The sequence below is a fragment of the Rutidosis leptorrhynchoides genome, chromosome 6, assembly GCF_046630445.1.
Source record: "Rutidosis leptorrhynchoides isolate AG116_Rl617_1_P2 chromosome 6, CSIRO_AGI_Rlap_v1, whole genome shotgun sequence".
Lineage (NCBI taxonomy): Eukaryota > Viridiplantae > Streptophyta > Magnoliopsida > Asterales > Asteraceae > Rutidosis > Rutidosis leptorrhynchoides.
Window position 1 is genome coordinate 127,848,351 of NC_092338.1, and position 13,938 is coordinate 127,862,288.

The 13,938-nt window shown below is 37.7% G+C and overlaps 1 protein-coding gene across 1 annotated transcript; it reads left to right on the forward strand.

Moving 5' to 3' along the window:
• Positions 1-7,302: 7,302 nt before the first annotated feature.
• On the forward strand, positions 7,303-9,102 carry LOC139854062 (uncharacterized mitochondrial protein AtMg00810-like). Its single transcript, XM_071843386.1, has 2 exons — positions 7,303-7,552; positions 8,183-9,102. Exons 1-2 carry the CDS (start codon positions 7,303-7,305, stop codon positions 9,100-9,102), a joined length of 1,170 nt encoding a protein of 389 aa, XP_071699487.1.
• The last annotated feature ends 4,836 nt before the right edge of the window (positions 9,103-13,938 follow it).

Consider the following 13,938-nt stretch of genomic DNA (forward strand, 5'->3'; position numbering starts at 1 on the left):
AGAATTTGAATTGCTGAAGTGACGGGATACAATTTCCTTTATTTATCGTTGTCCATTGTATCGGTTTCTTTCATGGCTAGAAAGTGAGAAGATTTGGTGAGGCGATCAACGATAACCCCGATAGTGTCATAACTGCCGACTATTTTCGGTAGTTTCAGAATGAAATCCATCGTCATCCCTTCCCATTTCCATTGTGGGATCTCGGGTTGTTGAAGTAATCCAGATGGCTTTTGGCTCACCATTCTCGCGAGGTATACGAATAATCTTATTACTATAAATAACTTTCGCTTTCGTCCTTGAAAGTCAGTCCATTCCAACTATTTCCTCAAAGCTTTCTAACTCGATGAGTATTAGGTTAATTTCAAGGTCCATTCCAACCAAATCTTATTATACTGCAGTGAAAATTTTTATCAACCTTCTCAAATAACATCTTCTTGTGCGCAGGTAACTAATCCTTTCCAACTACTACTATAAAACTTCCAAGTTTTGTTGGCATGGGGTCATCTCCAAATGACCCACCTGTTAATTTTTAAGGTACTATCTTAAATTACTCCTCTATCTCTGCCAACTTACCATTAGCTTGTCCTATAGAATACTTAACTCTCATGATTGTTAATGGCTTATTAGTCATCACACTAGGATTCTTAGATATAAGGTTTCTATCACTCTAGTATTAAACAATTCCGAGACGATAAATCGTTGTGAAGAAACGTACCCTAACTAAAATCAGGATCCATGCTAGTCTCCATAGCTGAGATAACGATTGCTCTATCGTATGTGAGTCCAAAGTTTTTTTTTTCCTATTTGAGAACTTTTTCCTTAAGTATCCAGGGTGTCTATATCTATAACAAATCTTCGGGTTATCAATTCTGCAGTCCAGGCCCTTCTCATACAGTATCTAGACTAAGTGGTTATTCCTGCCTTTATCAGACCATAATGCGTATACTCAAGTGGTTCCTACCAAAATTTCCTTTGAATCGCTTCATATTCCTTATGTAGTAACATTGGGACTTCTGCATGATTCACTTCAATATAATTACGCTGGCCTGGCGTCATTATATTGTACTAAATCGTACGTTCATTCCAATATCACTCCATATGGTCAATGTAACGTGATCACTTTCAGTTCTACTCAATTTCATCCAACGGTGCTTTATCTATGCTATCTCAAAACAAAATCTACATAATTAATCTCACGGTTTCTCGGTGTGGGTGCGTAAGTTCCGTAGGTCATGCACCAATGCCTAAATGTCCTGAAATTTCTTCAAAATGTTCAGGTTCAGGTAACATCGTTAGGTTCCTTTCTAGAAATTTAATCTGGGTCTCGCGTCGAGTTGTATGTGTAGAAAGTAGTAGTACGATATGTCTTGAGGTGACTCCCAAGTCTTTGGGTATGGTTGAGCATCAGTAGAAGGCACTCTGACCTTGTGAAAGGAGATGTCCTCCCGACTTCCCCAATGCCTAAGAGTGTTAGGGTACTAAATCCAGAAATGTCGTCAGATCGTCGAGCAGTGGTGAAGAACGAAAGAGATAAGTGACGGTCATGAAAGCGTATGAGATACGAGCCATCTTGCAGGAACTGAACAACCTTCGAATGTTTACACGTCGTACGTGGCTATTTAGAGTGAGCTCGGGGTGCGGTTACTCCGACAAATCCTCCAATATCTCCTCCTCCGAGGATCGACTTTAGTGGGCCTATAATTCGAGGGGTACTCCTCCTAGATTGCGTGAAGAATCGTTTTGATCTCTGGAATGGTGGAACAGTAGTAACAGGTGGATTACAATACTAATCCTTAGGGTTAGACGTGTGGGAAATGGGTTCTGAAGAACATCTGAACTAGGAAAGGTATGTTTTTCCAAGTCAGTGCATCAAATAGTAGGCATGAAGCAAGCACTTAATCAGGCACTACAGCAACCTAGCTCGTTTACAGCAATATATAGCATGGCAATATTAACAGTACTAAACAGAAGTAACATGCAATCGAAAGCAGATAGTAGCATGCAGTAGCTAGAATAAGCAAAAGCATGCAGCGAGTTTACATAGCAGTAAAAGGAAACGGTAGCATGCAGCAAGTTCATACGATAGTAAAAGTAAGCAGTGGCATGCAGTAGTAGTAAGCAGTAACATGTAGTAATATAACACAGTAGCATGCAGCAGGTTCCGCAGAAACAAGTAAACTAACAAGTTGTAGATTAGTCCTATTAGTGAATCCTACTCGGGTCAGTCCTAGACTCACTAATGCAACCTAATTCCCTACAACCAATGCTCTGATACCAACTGTGACGCCCCTTACAAAATCATCGTGTACGGTACATCAACAACAGGATCATTACAAGGTCAAACACTATATGCTGTTTGAAAACCAGTTTTGCATTCATGAACAGATAACGTTTTACAAAAGATGAATAGGAAACATTAACATGAGTACATGATACTAAGGTCATTACAAAGCTATTGTTTTGAAAATAACATAAGTTGGGAATGCAAAGTAAAAGTTTCATGCTTGAGACATCTCTAAGTAATGCAGCGGAAGTCTAACACAGCAAGTCTGTAACAGCAAGTCTATACACCGAGACTAGAACAGCAAGGCTAACAGCAGAAGCAACAACGTCTAAACACCTGAGAAATACATGCTTAAAAAGTCAACACGAATGTTGGTGAGCTATAGTTTGTTTGTATTCTGTAATGTAATGTAGGCCACGAGATTTCAGTGCTTCAAACAAGCATTTCAAATCAGTAATTCAAATCAGTATGATAAAGTATATGTATAACCGTGGGCACTCGGTAACTAACTTAACGTTTATACCCCCTGAAAGTACACTTGGCAAGTGCGCATGTCTACGAAGTATTAAACACTCGTTAAATGCTAGCGCTACTAGCCCGAGTGGGGATGTCAAACTCTATGGATCCATATCTAAGATTCGCGTTCACGGTTCAAAAACCAATGATTAAACGTTACCGAGCTAAAGGGAATGTTTATGCCGTTGTATAACCCACACATATATAAGTTTAAGTACTCGTGCCTAGTATGTAAAACATAAAATCCGCATGTATTCTCAGTTCCCAAAATAAGTTAAAGTAAAAAAGGGAATGCTATAACTCACAGTGATAAAAGCGGTAAAGTCAGTAATGAAAGTACGCAAGTAGTAAGTCGGTCCGAAAGGTCGTCAACCTAAATAAAGGGTTACTAGGTCAGTAGGTTGTTTTTATAAATTCTAATAGTGCATAAAATAAGTTTAAGTGTCATCATCATCATCATTCATCATCATAAAAGCTAAGTAAGTTCGACAAGAATAGAGATCGAAACAATAGGCTGACTTCGGTCAGCTGCTGAGACCTCTACGTAAATTGAAAAGATGCATAGTCAGTGGCTATGGCTCCGTATGTGAGTCCTCTAACCTCTGACCAATTTTCAGAACCTAACTCGTCTTCCTTTGACCGTGGCGACGGTTTAAGTGCGAGTAGGTCAGAAATTTCAGCACAACGTTAATAGGGTGTAGTGACTCTCGGAGGGCCATAAATCCTAAACCGTAACTCGGATTAAGACGAGGCCTAAACGCAAAATCATCTACTCGAACCGAAATAACTTAAAATCATCTTTCCAGTAGCCCAGGTGGTCTGATCAGATACGAAAATCAGTGGACAAGTGCTCCGGTGAGGTTCTTGGTGCTTGATGCTCATCACGGTTCTCATCCTTGATGCTTGTAGCTTCAAGTGTACAACTCGTTGATGGTTTAGCATCACTTTTGACCAAGATTCTACCATCAATACACAATATGTTAAGACCAAGTGGTAACACAACTCATTTAAGAGTCTTAGATGGATGATGAACCAAGGTTACATCATATCCTTAGTCTTAACACAATTACAAGTCCTATTTACAAACAAAGTTACAAACTTTACATCAATCAAACAAGTATGAACATGATCCAAGTCAAAAGAGGTGATGGAACCCTAAGCTAGAGAGCTTGGATCCCTTTCACACAATTTATAAGGTCACAAAGCTAGAAAGCTTGAACCTTTAGTGTTCTTGAAGATCTTTGAAGCATAAAGCTTGGATCTTTAAGATATATGAAGATAACAAACAAAAGTTTGAATCTTTATCACAAAATAACAAGATTAAAGTAAAAGAAAGATGAATCTACAAAGTTGGTGAAGATTCAAAGCTAGAAAGCTTGAATCTTCCATGTTCTTGAAAGATTCATGCTTGAATCAACAAGATATAAGCAAGATCAAAGCTAAAAGGAACTTTGATCTCCATAATATGATGATGATGGCCACAAAAATGAAAGGAAAAGAAGAAGAAAAAGAAGACTTACAAGCAATACTAGAAAGGAAAGAAAGAAAGAACAAGTGTGTGTGAAAACCAAATGAGCAAGTGATTTGAATGAGAGGTAAATGGCTAGTATTTATAAACAAGGAATTTGACAAGGATTGATGACATGGACAAGGGCTAGTATTTATAAGCAAGGAATTTGACAAGGATTGATGACATGGATAAGGGCTAATTAATTGGGTCACTAGCTAGAGTAGGGTGGGCTTGAGCCCAACAAGGTAGAAAGTCCAACAAGACTAACTATTGTGCATAATTAAATTACTACGCGTAATTAAGCATCCAAAAACCCATGTAATTATTATTATAAAATAATAATTAATATTTCGCAGTCATAATATTCCGATTATGACAAAAGTTAAACGTGCGCGCAAGTTCGCGGTTTATTCGAAATGTCAAATAATACTAACGGTTATAAAGGCTTCCAATGATCAAGTTATGTATCCTACGTACTCTAAGGCACGTTTTAACATATAAATGGAAGTAAACCAAGTAAATCAAGTTTCCAGAGTATAAAGTAACACAGTACGCAGTTTCGCAAAAATACAAGGCACAAAAGCAAGTCGAAAAAGCCGGGTCGTTACACATCTGCTACCTTCTGTTGCTATTGGTTATCAATCCTCTTTTTTCAATCATCGTTGCACTTCATATTTATTTATTTATTTATTTATTTCTTACTCCTCAACCCATTCAATACCCTCTGCAAATTTATATTTATAATATATTTAATCCTAGTGTTTGATTTCTATTCATCACTCATCGTATTTTGTGGATTAGAAAACTCCAGCTGTCTTGCCTACATGTGAATAAAGCAACAAAAGAATTGTTTATTATAAAATCAAGATTAGATTGCATACTTTTGATACTTTCATTTGCGTAAAAAAAAAAAAAAAAAAGTGGAAGAAAGTGACGACTATTTTGTCCCACGTGAAGCATCTTTTCAACCACATCAAGTTAAGTTTAATTTTACGGAGTATTGCTTTTCTCATCAACGAAAACGTAACAATTATTTCAAATTGGGGAATATGAACCAGATCAAATTAAATTACAGCAACGCTGAACTTCTACAAATAATTCAGGCCCAACAGCAGAACATGTTAGCCCAGAATAAAATAGTTCAACGGTAGGCTCAACAACAGGCCCAACAAAAGGACCAACAACAAGTCAAACAGCAGGCCCAATGTTTTTACACAGTCCAGCCCGCTTCTAGTGCAATGGCTCTTCAGAATTACGATGATGCCGGGTGGCACATGGACACGGGTGCGTCTTCACATCTTACCTCCTGTATTAATAATCTTAGTACTGTTTTTAATAATTGCAAATATTCATCAGTAGCCATTGGTAACGGGAATACCATTCCCGTCACTAACACTGGCCATAGCTTGTTACCCAATGTCCACCGTCCGTTACATTTAAATAATGTACCTGTAACCCCTAACATCGTTAAAAACCTCATATCTTTTCATCAATTTACCCGTGATAATCTTGTTTCCGTCGAATTTGATCCTTTTGGTTTTTCTGTGAAAGATTATATGACGCGTCGTCTGCTTCTTCGATGTGATAGCACCGGTGATCTTTACCCACTTACATCACCCACCTCTCACTCTTCTCAGCATGCTCATCTCACTAGTCCGGTTACATGGCATCAGCGTCTTGGACATTCCGGACATGATGTTTTTCGAAGACTCATTTCTAATAAAGATATTATTTGTAATAAATCACCGTCCCCCGTTCTTTGCCATGCATGTCAGCTTGGCAAACACGTGCGACTTCCCTTTTCTGTTTCTAGTTCTAATGTTAATGCTACTTTTGTTATTATCCATTCGGATTTATGGACATCTCTTGTTTCTAGTCTTAGTGGTTTAAAATATTATATTATATTCCTTGATCATTTTTCGCATTATGTATGGGTTTTTCCGTTACGCAATACATCTGACGCACTTAACACTTTCATACAGTTTCGTACATTTGTTCGCACTCAATTTAACCAAGAAATTAAAGCTTTTCAATGTGATAATGGGGGTGAATTTGATAACACTGCTTTCCATCAACTTCTTCATACTAATGGTATTCAATTCCGATTCTCCTACCCTCAAACCTCTCAGCAAAATGGAAAGTCTGAACGCATGCTCTGTACCATTAACAATCTAATTCGCACCCTACTCTTTCAAGCTCATCTCTCGCCCACTTATTGGGTGGAAGCTCTCCACATGGCAGCCTACCTACTTAACATTCTTCCCTCTTCCGCCATCAATCATGACATCTCGCACTTCCGTCTATACAAACAAAAACCCAACTACGCCACTCTTCGAGTTTCGGTTGTCTCTGCTACCCTCACCTTCCCACCACAAACAAACTTGCTCCTCGATCCACTCCTTGTATTTTTCTTGGGTACCCCTCCAATCACCGGGGTTACCGTTGTCTGGATCTTACCACCAACAAAATCATTCTCTCCCGACATGTCAACTTTGATGAGACCTGCTTCCCATTCGGTTCCATGACACCCACTCAACCACCATCATATGGCTTTCTGGACCCTCCTCCAAATCTCTTTTCCCGAACATTTCATCTACCACTAGAGACACAGCCTCCTCTTACTGAGGCTACCGGCACCACACCTCCACCTCATCCTATTCCGGAGCCACAACCTCCTCCTACTGAGGCTACCGACCCCATACCACCACCACACCCTATTTCGGAGCCACAGCCTCCTCCTACTGAGGCTACATCTTCTTCTGCTTCTCTCTCCACTCACCCCATGATCACCCGCACCCGCCTTGGTACCACTAAACCGGTTCAACGTCTCAACCTTCACACGACTGTTATATCTCCCATTCCTCGAACTTACTCTGAAGCTCTTCACAATCCTAACTGGAAACAAGCTATGAATGATGAATATAATGCTTTAATTAACAACAATACTTGAAAACTTGTGCCTCGCCCATCAGACACGAACATAGTTTGCTCCATGTGGCTATATAAGCACAAGTATAATGCAGACGGTAATTTGAGCAGGTATAAGGCTCGACTCGTTGCTAACAGTCGAAGCCAGCAGGTTGGCATTATTTGTGATGAGACTTTTAGCCCGGTTGTCAAACCAGATACGATACGCACAGTTCTTAGTTTGGCGGTCTCCAGACACTGGCCCGTTCACCAGCTAGATGTCAAGAACGCCTTTCTTCACGGTCAGCTCTCTGAGACTGTCTACATGCACCAGAGTAACATCACCATCAGCCCGTAGTATGATATTGTCCACTTTGGACACAAGCCGATCACCGACGGGCTACCCGCGCACGAGTACAACCCCGGATCGCACTTCTACCTCACGGATTTGCTTCTCGGGTAAACACCCTCAAAACGCGTCATACCAGAAGAGGTATCCACATCCTTATAAGGAGTGCTTTGTTTTCCTCTCCCACCGATGTGGGACGAGTCTGTTACAACTCTCCCCCCCTTCGGGACACTGCGTCCCCGCAGTGTACATCGATGCGGGCCCCAGCTCTGATACCATAAGTAACATCACCATCAGCCCGTAGTATGATATTGTCCGCTTTGGACACAAGCCGATCACCGACGGGCTACCCGCGCATGAGTACAACCCCGGATCGCACTTCTACCTCACGGATTTGCTTCTCGGGTAAACACCCTCAAAACGCGTCATACCAGAAGAGGTATCCACATCCTTATAAGGAGTGCTTTGTTTTCCTCTCCCACCGATGTGGGACGAGTCTGTTACAACCAGCCCCCAGGGTTTTGGAACCTTCGGTATCCTGATCATGTCTACTTATTGCAGAAATCTCTATACGGCCTCAAATAGGCTCCCCGTGCATGGTTTCAGCATTTTGCAGGATATGCTCAGCGGATTAGGTTTCATCAAAGCCGTTGTGATACTTCTCTATTTATTTATCGTCAGGGATCTGATACTACCTATCTGCTCTTATATGTTGATGATATTGTGTTGACTGCATCTTCTGCATGTTTACTTCAGCGGATCATTACCTCATTACATAAAGAGTTTGCTATGACAGACTTAGGCCCCTTGAACTACTTTCTCGGAATCAACGCTACGCGTACTGACACTTGTATGTTTTTATCTCAGAGACATTATGCTGCAGAGATTATTGAGCGGGCAGGCATGCTTACCTGTCAGCCTTGTAGGACCCCGGTCGAACCGGGAGCCAAACTTACTAATCATGGCCCTTTGGTGAAAGACCCGACTCTGTACCGGAGTCTTGCGGGAGCATTACAGTATCTCACATTTACTCGTCCGGACATCTCCTACGCCGTTCAACAGATTTGCCTCTTCATGCACGATCCTCGAGAGCAACACATGCATGCTCTCAAACGGATTATTCGGTATGTTCAGGGGACCCCCGATCTTGGCCTACAACTTTATGCATTTTCTCCTACCACACTGGTTGCCTACTCTGATGCCGACTGGGATGGCTGCCCCACCACCAGATGTTCTACATCTGGCTACTGTGTTTTTCTCGGCAACAACCTCCTCTCATGGTCATATAAGCGGCAACTCACGCCATCTCGTTCTAGTGCTGAAGCAGAATATTGCGGGGTTGCCAATGCTGTTGCCGAGACTTGTTGGATCCGTAATCTACTTCGAGAGTTACACTACCCTCTTACCACTGCCACTTTGGTTTACTGTGATAATGTCAGCTCTGTCTATCTCGCCTCTAACCCGGTTCAACATCAGCGGACCAAGCACATTGAGATCGATATTCATTTTGTTGGTGACCTGGTTGCCCAGGGCTAAGTTCGAGTTTTGCATGTCCCATCCAGATATCAGTTTGCCGACATCTTCACCAAAGGTCTACCATTTGCACTGTTTGACGAATTCAGATCCAGTTTGAGCATCCGGAGACCTCCCGCTCCAACTGCGGGGGGATGTTAGACTAGTTATTATTATTTAGCCCATGTTTCTTATATTGTTGGGCTTAGCCCATTTATCATTGCTAGGGTTTAGCCTATATATATGGCCTTGTTCTATGTACTGGAGGACACACAGAAATATAAATGATATGGTTCTTAACAGTAACAAGGCATGTTGCATTTGACGGACAGACATTTGGCGTCTTAACATCATACAAGAATATATAGCACATGGTAAGGGCGCCTCCTAGTTACATGTTTTTAGTTGCATGCGTTATAGGTTTATTGCGATTAATATTTGTCTTGTATTGTTGTATCGATTTGTATTACAGCATTGGTTTGTTTGGCATGGTTGATGTTATGGTCGTTAGAGTTTTGGGCTCGGATAGAGTTAGCTAGTTTTAGGTTTGTTCTTAACAGTTTACTCTATTCGAGCCTTAACGGTCGTCGAGTTTGCTGTATCAGTTTTTTGGATCCTTCATTTATTGATGAAGGCATCCCAATTTTAATAGTAAGCGTTATTTTAGCCAAAAAAAATGTAGTCGTGTAAAACATACACTGTGAACAAGTTAGAATTAGAATAAATATAAATATTGAAAATAATGAGATGCCAAGTACTTTCGACTTGCAAATAAACTCAACCTGCTATATCTAAAGAACAGCCGCATGGACCGAGGGTATTTATAACGACTCGTCCTAATTCATCTGGACGAATACATTATATTTGGTTACATCGCGAGGTACTTGACCTCTATATGATACATTTTACAAACATTGCATTCGTTTTTAAAAGACAAACTTTCATTACATCAAAAGTTGTCGGCATGCATACCATTTCATAATATATTCAACTATAATTGACTTAATAATAATCTTGATAAACTCAACGACTCGAATGCAACGTCTTTTGAAATATGTCATGAATGACTCCAAGTAATATCTCTAAAATGAGAAAATGCACAGCGGAAGATTTCTTTAATACCTGAGAATAAAAATGCTTTCAAGTGTCAACCAAAAGGTTGGTGAGTTCATTAGTTTATCATAAACAATCATTTCCATTAATTTAATAGACCACAAGATTTTTATTTCATTTCTCATAAACATCATCTCATATCAGGCATTTTGCGAACTACATAGAGATAAAAATCATTCATATGGTGAACATCTGGTAACCGACCTTAACAAGATGCATATAGAATATCCCCTATCATTCCGGGACTCCCTTCGGACATGATAAATTCGAAGTACTAAAGCATCCGGTACTTTGGATGGGGCTTGTTGGGCCCAATAGATCTATCTTTAGGATTCGCGTCAATTAGGGTGTCTGTTCCCTAATTCTTAGATAACCAGACTAAAAAGGGGCATATTCGGTTTAATAATTCAACCATAGAATGTAGTTTCAAGTACTTGTGTCTATTTTGTAAAATATTTATAAAACTGCATGTATTCTCATTCCAAAAATATTAGATTTAAAAAGTGGGACTATAACTCACTTTCACAGATTTTTACTTCGTCGGAAAGTAAGACTTGGCCACTGGTCGATTCACGAATGTATAACAAATATGTACATATATATCAATTTATGATCGGAATATATTCACAACATTTTTTATTACATTTTTATGATTTAAGTTTGTTAAGTTAGCAGTCCTCGTTAGTAACCTACAACTAGTTGTCCACAGTTAGATGTACAGAAATAAATCAATATATATATATCTTGAATCAATCCACGACCCAGTGTATATACATCTCAGGCTAGATCATAACTCAAAGTATATATATTTTTGGAATCAATCTCAACCCTGTATAGCTAACTCAAACATTACTGCATATAGAGTGTCTATGGTTGTTCCAAATAATATATATATATGGGTCGATATGATATGTCAAAACATTGTATATGTGTCTATGGTATCCCAAGATTACATAATAAGTATAATACAATATAAATTAGTTAGGATATGTTTAGTCTAGATTTGTTACAAAATTTTCGTAGCTAAAACTAGCAAGTTTATCCAATTTTGTTTTACATGTCATTTCTTCGTTTCAAACCCGTTTTGAGTGATTCAAGTTGCTATGGTTTCATAATGAACTGAAATTTATGAAACTAAACAGAAAAAGTATAAGTTTATAGTCGAAAATACAGGTTACAAGTTATTTTTTAAAGAGGTAGTCATTTCCGTCGAAAAAACGACATCTTGATGACCATTTTGAAAAACATACTTCCACTTTGTGTTTAACCATGATTTTTGGATATAGTATCATGTTCATATGTAATATCATTTTTCCAGAAAACAAACTTCCAATTCAAAGATTAAGATACTTTTTATTTTTTTAACCCAAAACAGCCCCCGATTTCACTACGACGGCGTATGTCCGGTTTTACGGTGTTCTTCGTGTTTCCAGGTTTTAAATCATTAAGTTAGCATATAATATAGATATATAAAATATGTTTAGTTGATTTTAAAATTCAAGTTAGAAGGATTAACTTTGTTTGCGAACAAGTTTAGAATTAACTAAACTATGTTCTAGTGATTACATGTTCAAATCTTCGAATAAGATAGTTTTATATATATGAATCGAATGATGTTATGAATATCATTACTACCTCAAGTTTAGTAGGCAAACCTACTGGAAGTGACAAAAATTAATCTAGCTTAAAAGGATTCTTGGATGACTTGAAAGTTCTTGAAGTAGAATCATGACACGAAAACAAGTTCAAGTAAGATTTCCACTCGAAATAAGATAGTTATAGTTATAGAAATTGAATCAAAGTTTGAATATGAGTATTACCTTGTATTAAAAAGATATCTTACCGTAAATAAGAAAGATTTCTTGAGCTTAGATGAATACTTGGATTGGATTAGAAAGCTTGGAAGTAATCTTGCAAACTTGATAGTATTCTTGATTTTATGAAACTAGAACTTATAGAATATATGAAGAACACTAAGAACTTGAAGATAGAACTTGAGAGAGATCAATTAGATGAAGAAAATTGAAGAATGAAAGTGTTTGTAGGTGTTTTTGGTCGTTGGTATATGGATTAGATATAAAGGATATGTAAGTTTGTTTTCATGTAAATAATTCATGAATGATTTATAATATTTTTTGTAATTTTGTGAGATATTTCATGCTAGTTGTCAAATGATGGTTCCCACATGTTTAATGACTCACATGGGCTGCTAAGGAGCTGATGATTGAGTGTATATACCAATAGTATATACATCTTAGAAGCTGTGTATTGTACGAGTACGAATACGGGTGCATACGAGTAGAATTATTGATGAAAATGAATGAGGATGTAATTGTAAGCATTTTTGTTAAGTAGAAGTACTTTGATATATGTCACGAAATCTTACAAAAGTGTATTAATACATCTTAATACACTACATGTATATACATTTAACTGAGTCGTTAAGTCATTGTTAGTCGTTATATGTAAGTGTTGTTTCGGAACCTTTAAGTTAACGATCTTGTTAAATGTAATTGATCCATTGTTATTACACTTAAATGAGATGTTAAATTGTTATGTTAACATGTTAACATGGTGTATTAATATATCTTAATATCATATAAATATGTGTAAAATACTATTACAACGATAATCGTTACATATATGTATTGTTTTGAAATCCTTAAGTTAGTAGTCTCATCTTCTCGTGTAGTTCATTGTTAATACGCTTAATGATATATGTAATTATCATTTCATGATGTTAAACATAGTGTATTAATATCTTAACATGATACATATGTATTTAGTAAGACGTTGTTGTAACGATAGCCGTTATATATATCGTTTCGCGTTTCTTAATTCACTACTTTCATTTTATGTATATAACTCATTGTTAATGTACTTGGTGAGATACTTACTCATCATAATATCATGTTATATATATATATATATATATATATATATATATATATATATATATATATATATATATATATATATATATATATATATATATATATATATATATATATCATGTTGTTTTTACAAGTTTTAACGTTCGTGAATCGCCGGTCAACTTGGGTGGTCAATTGTCTACATGAAACTCATTTCAATAAATCAAGTCTTAACAAGTTTGATTGCTTAACATGTTGGAAACATTTAATCATGCAAATATAGTTTTCATTTAATATATAATCATGGAAAAGTTCGGGTCACTACAGTATTCCAGCCTGGCATGATGCACGATGCGCCAGGCTAGGTCCCAAGGTGAGAAAAAGCAGTAATGACATACAAGACAGCCAATTTAAACACATCATCCAAAGAACCTGTTAGATATAACAACATTATCGATGTTAATCTCTAGTGAGCACATACCCGACCATAAGATAATCATAAGTTCGTAACATTATCTAACCACAGAATGAAGATGCTGATTCACTCAAAAGTGAATATGTGAGCAAATTAAGGGTTAATTTTCAAGTCGTAATGATCATACCATTCTGAATTATAACCAGTTGCAGTGGCACCAAAGACACCAGCAAGTACTCCTGCTGTGTTTGACAACCCCAACAACACTCCCTGGCATAGAAATCAACATATGCTTCCATTAGTTAGGTTTAAACAAGGTACTAAGCCAAGGAGTATTTAAAAGTTGCCAAATCAGCCTTCTTGGAGTAGTTATTACTTGCATCATATTTTATCAATAAGCTTAACCAGTTTACAAGATCATATTAAGGTAACCGATATAATATTCAAGAATTTTTTCAT

Excerpts from the sequence above, each read along its gene's own strand:
- LOC139854062 (XM_071843386.1), top strand. The coding sequence starts at position 7,303 with ATGTGGCTATATAAGCACAAGTATAATGCAGACGGTAATTTGAGCAGG. Across the intron at positions 7,553-8,182 it reads GACTGTCTACATGCACCAGA|GATATGCTCAGCGGATTAGG; the intron begins GTAACATCACCA and ends AGCATTTTGCAG.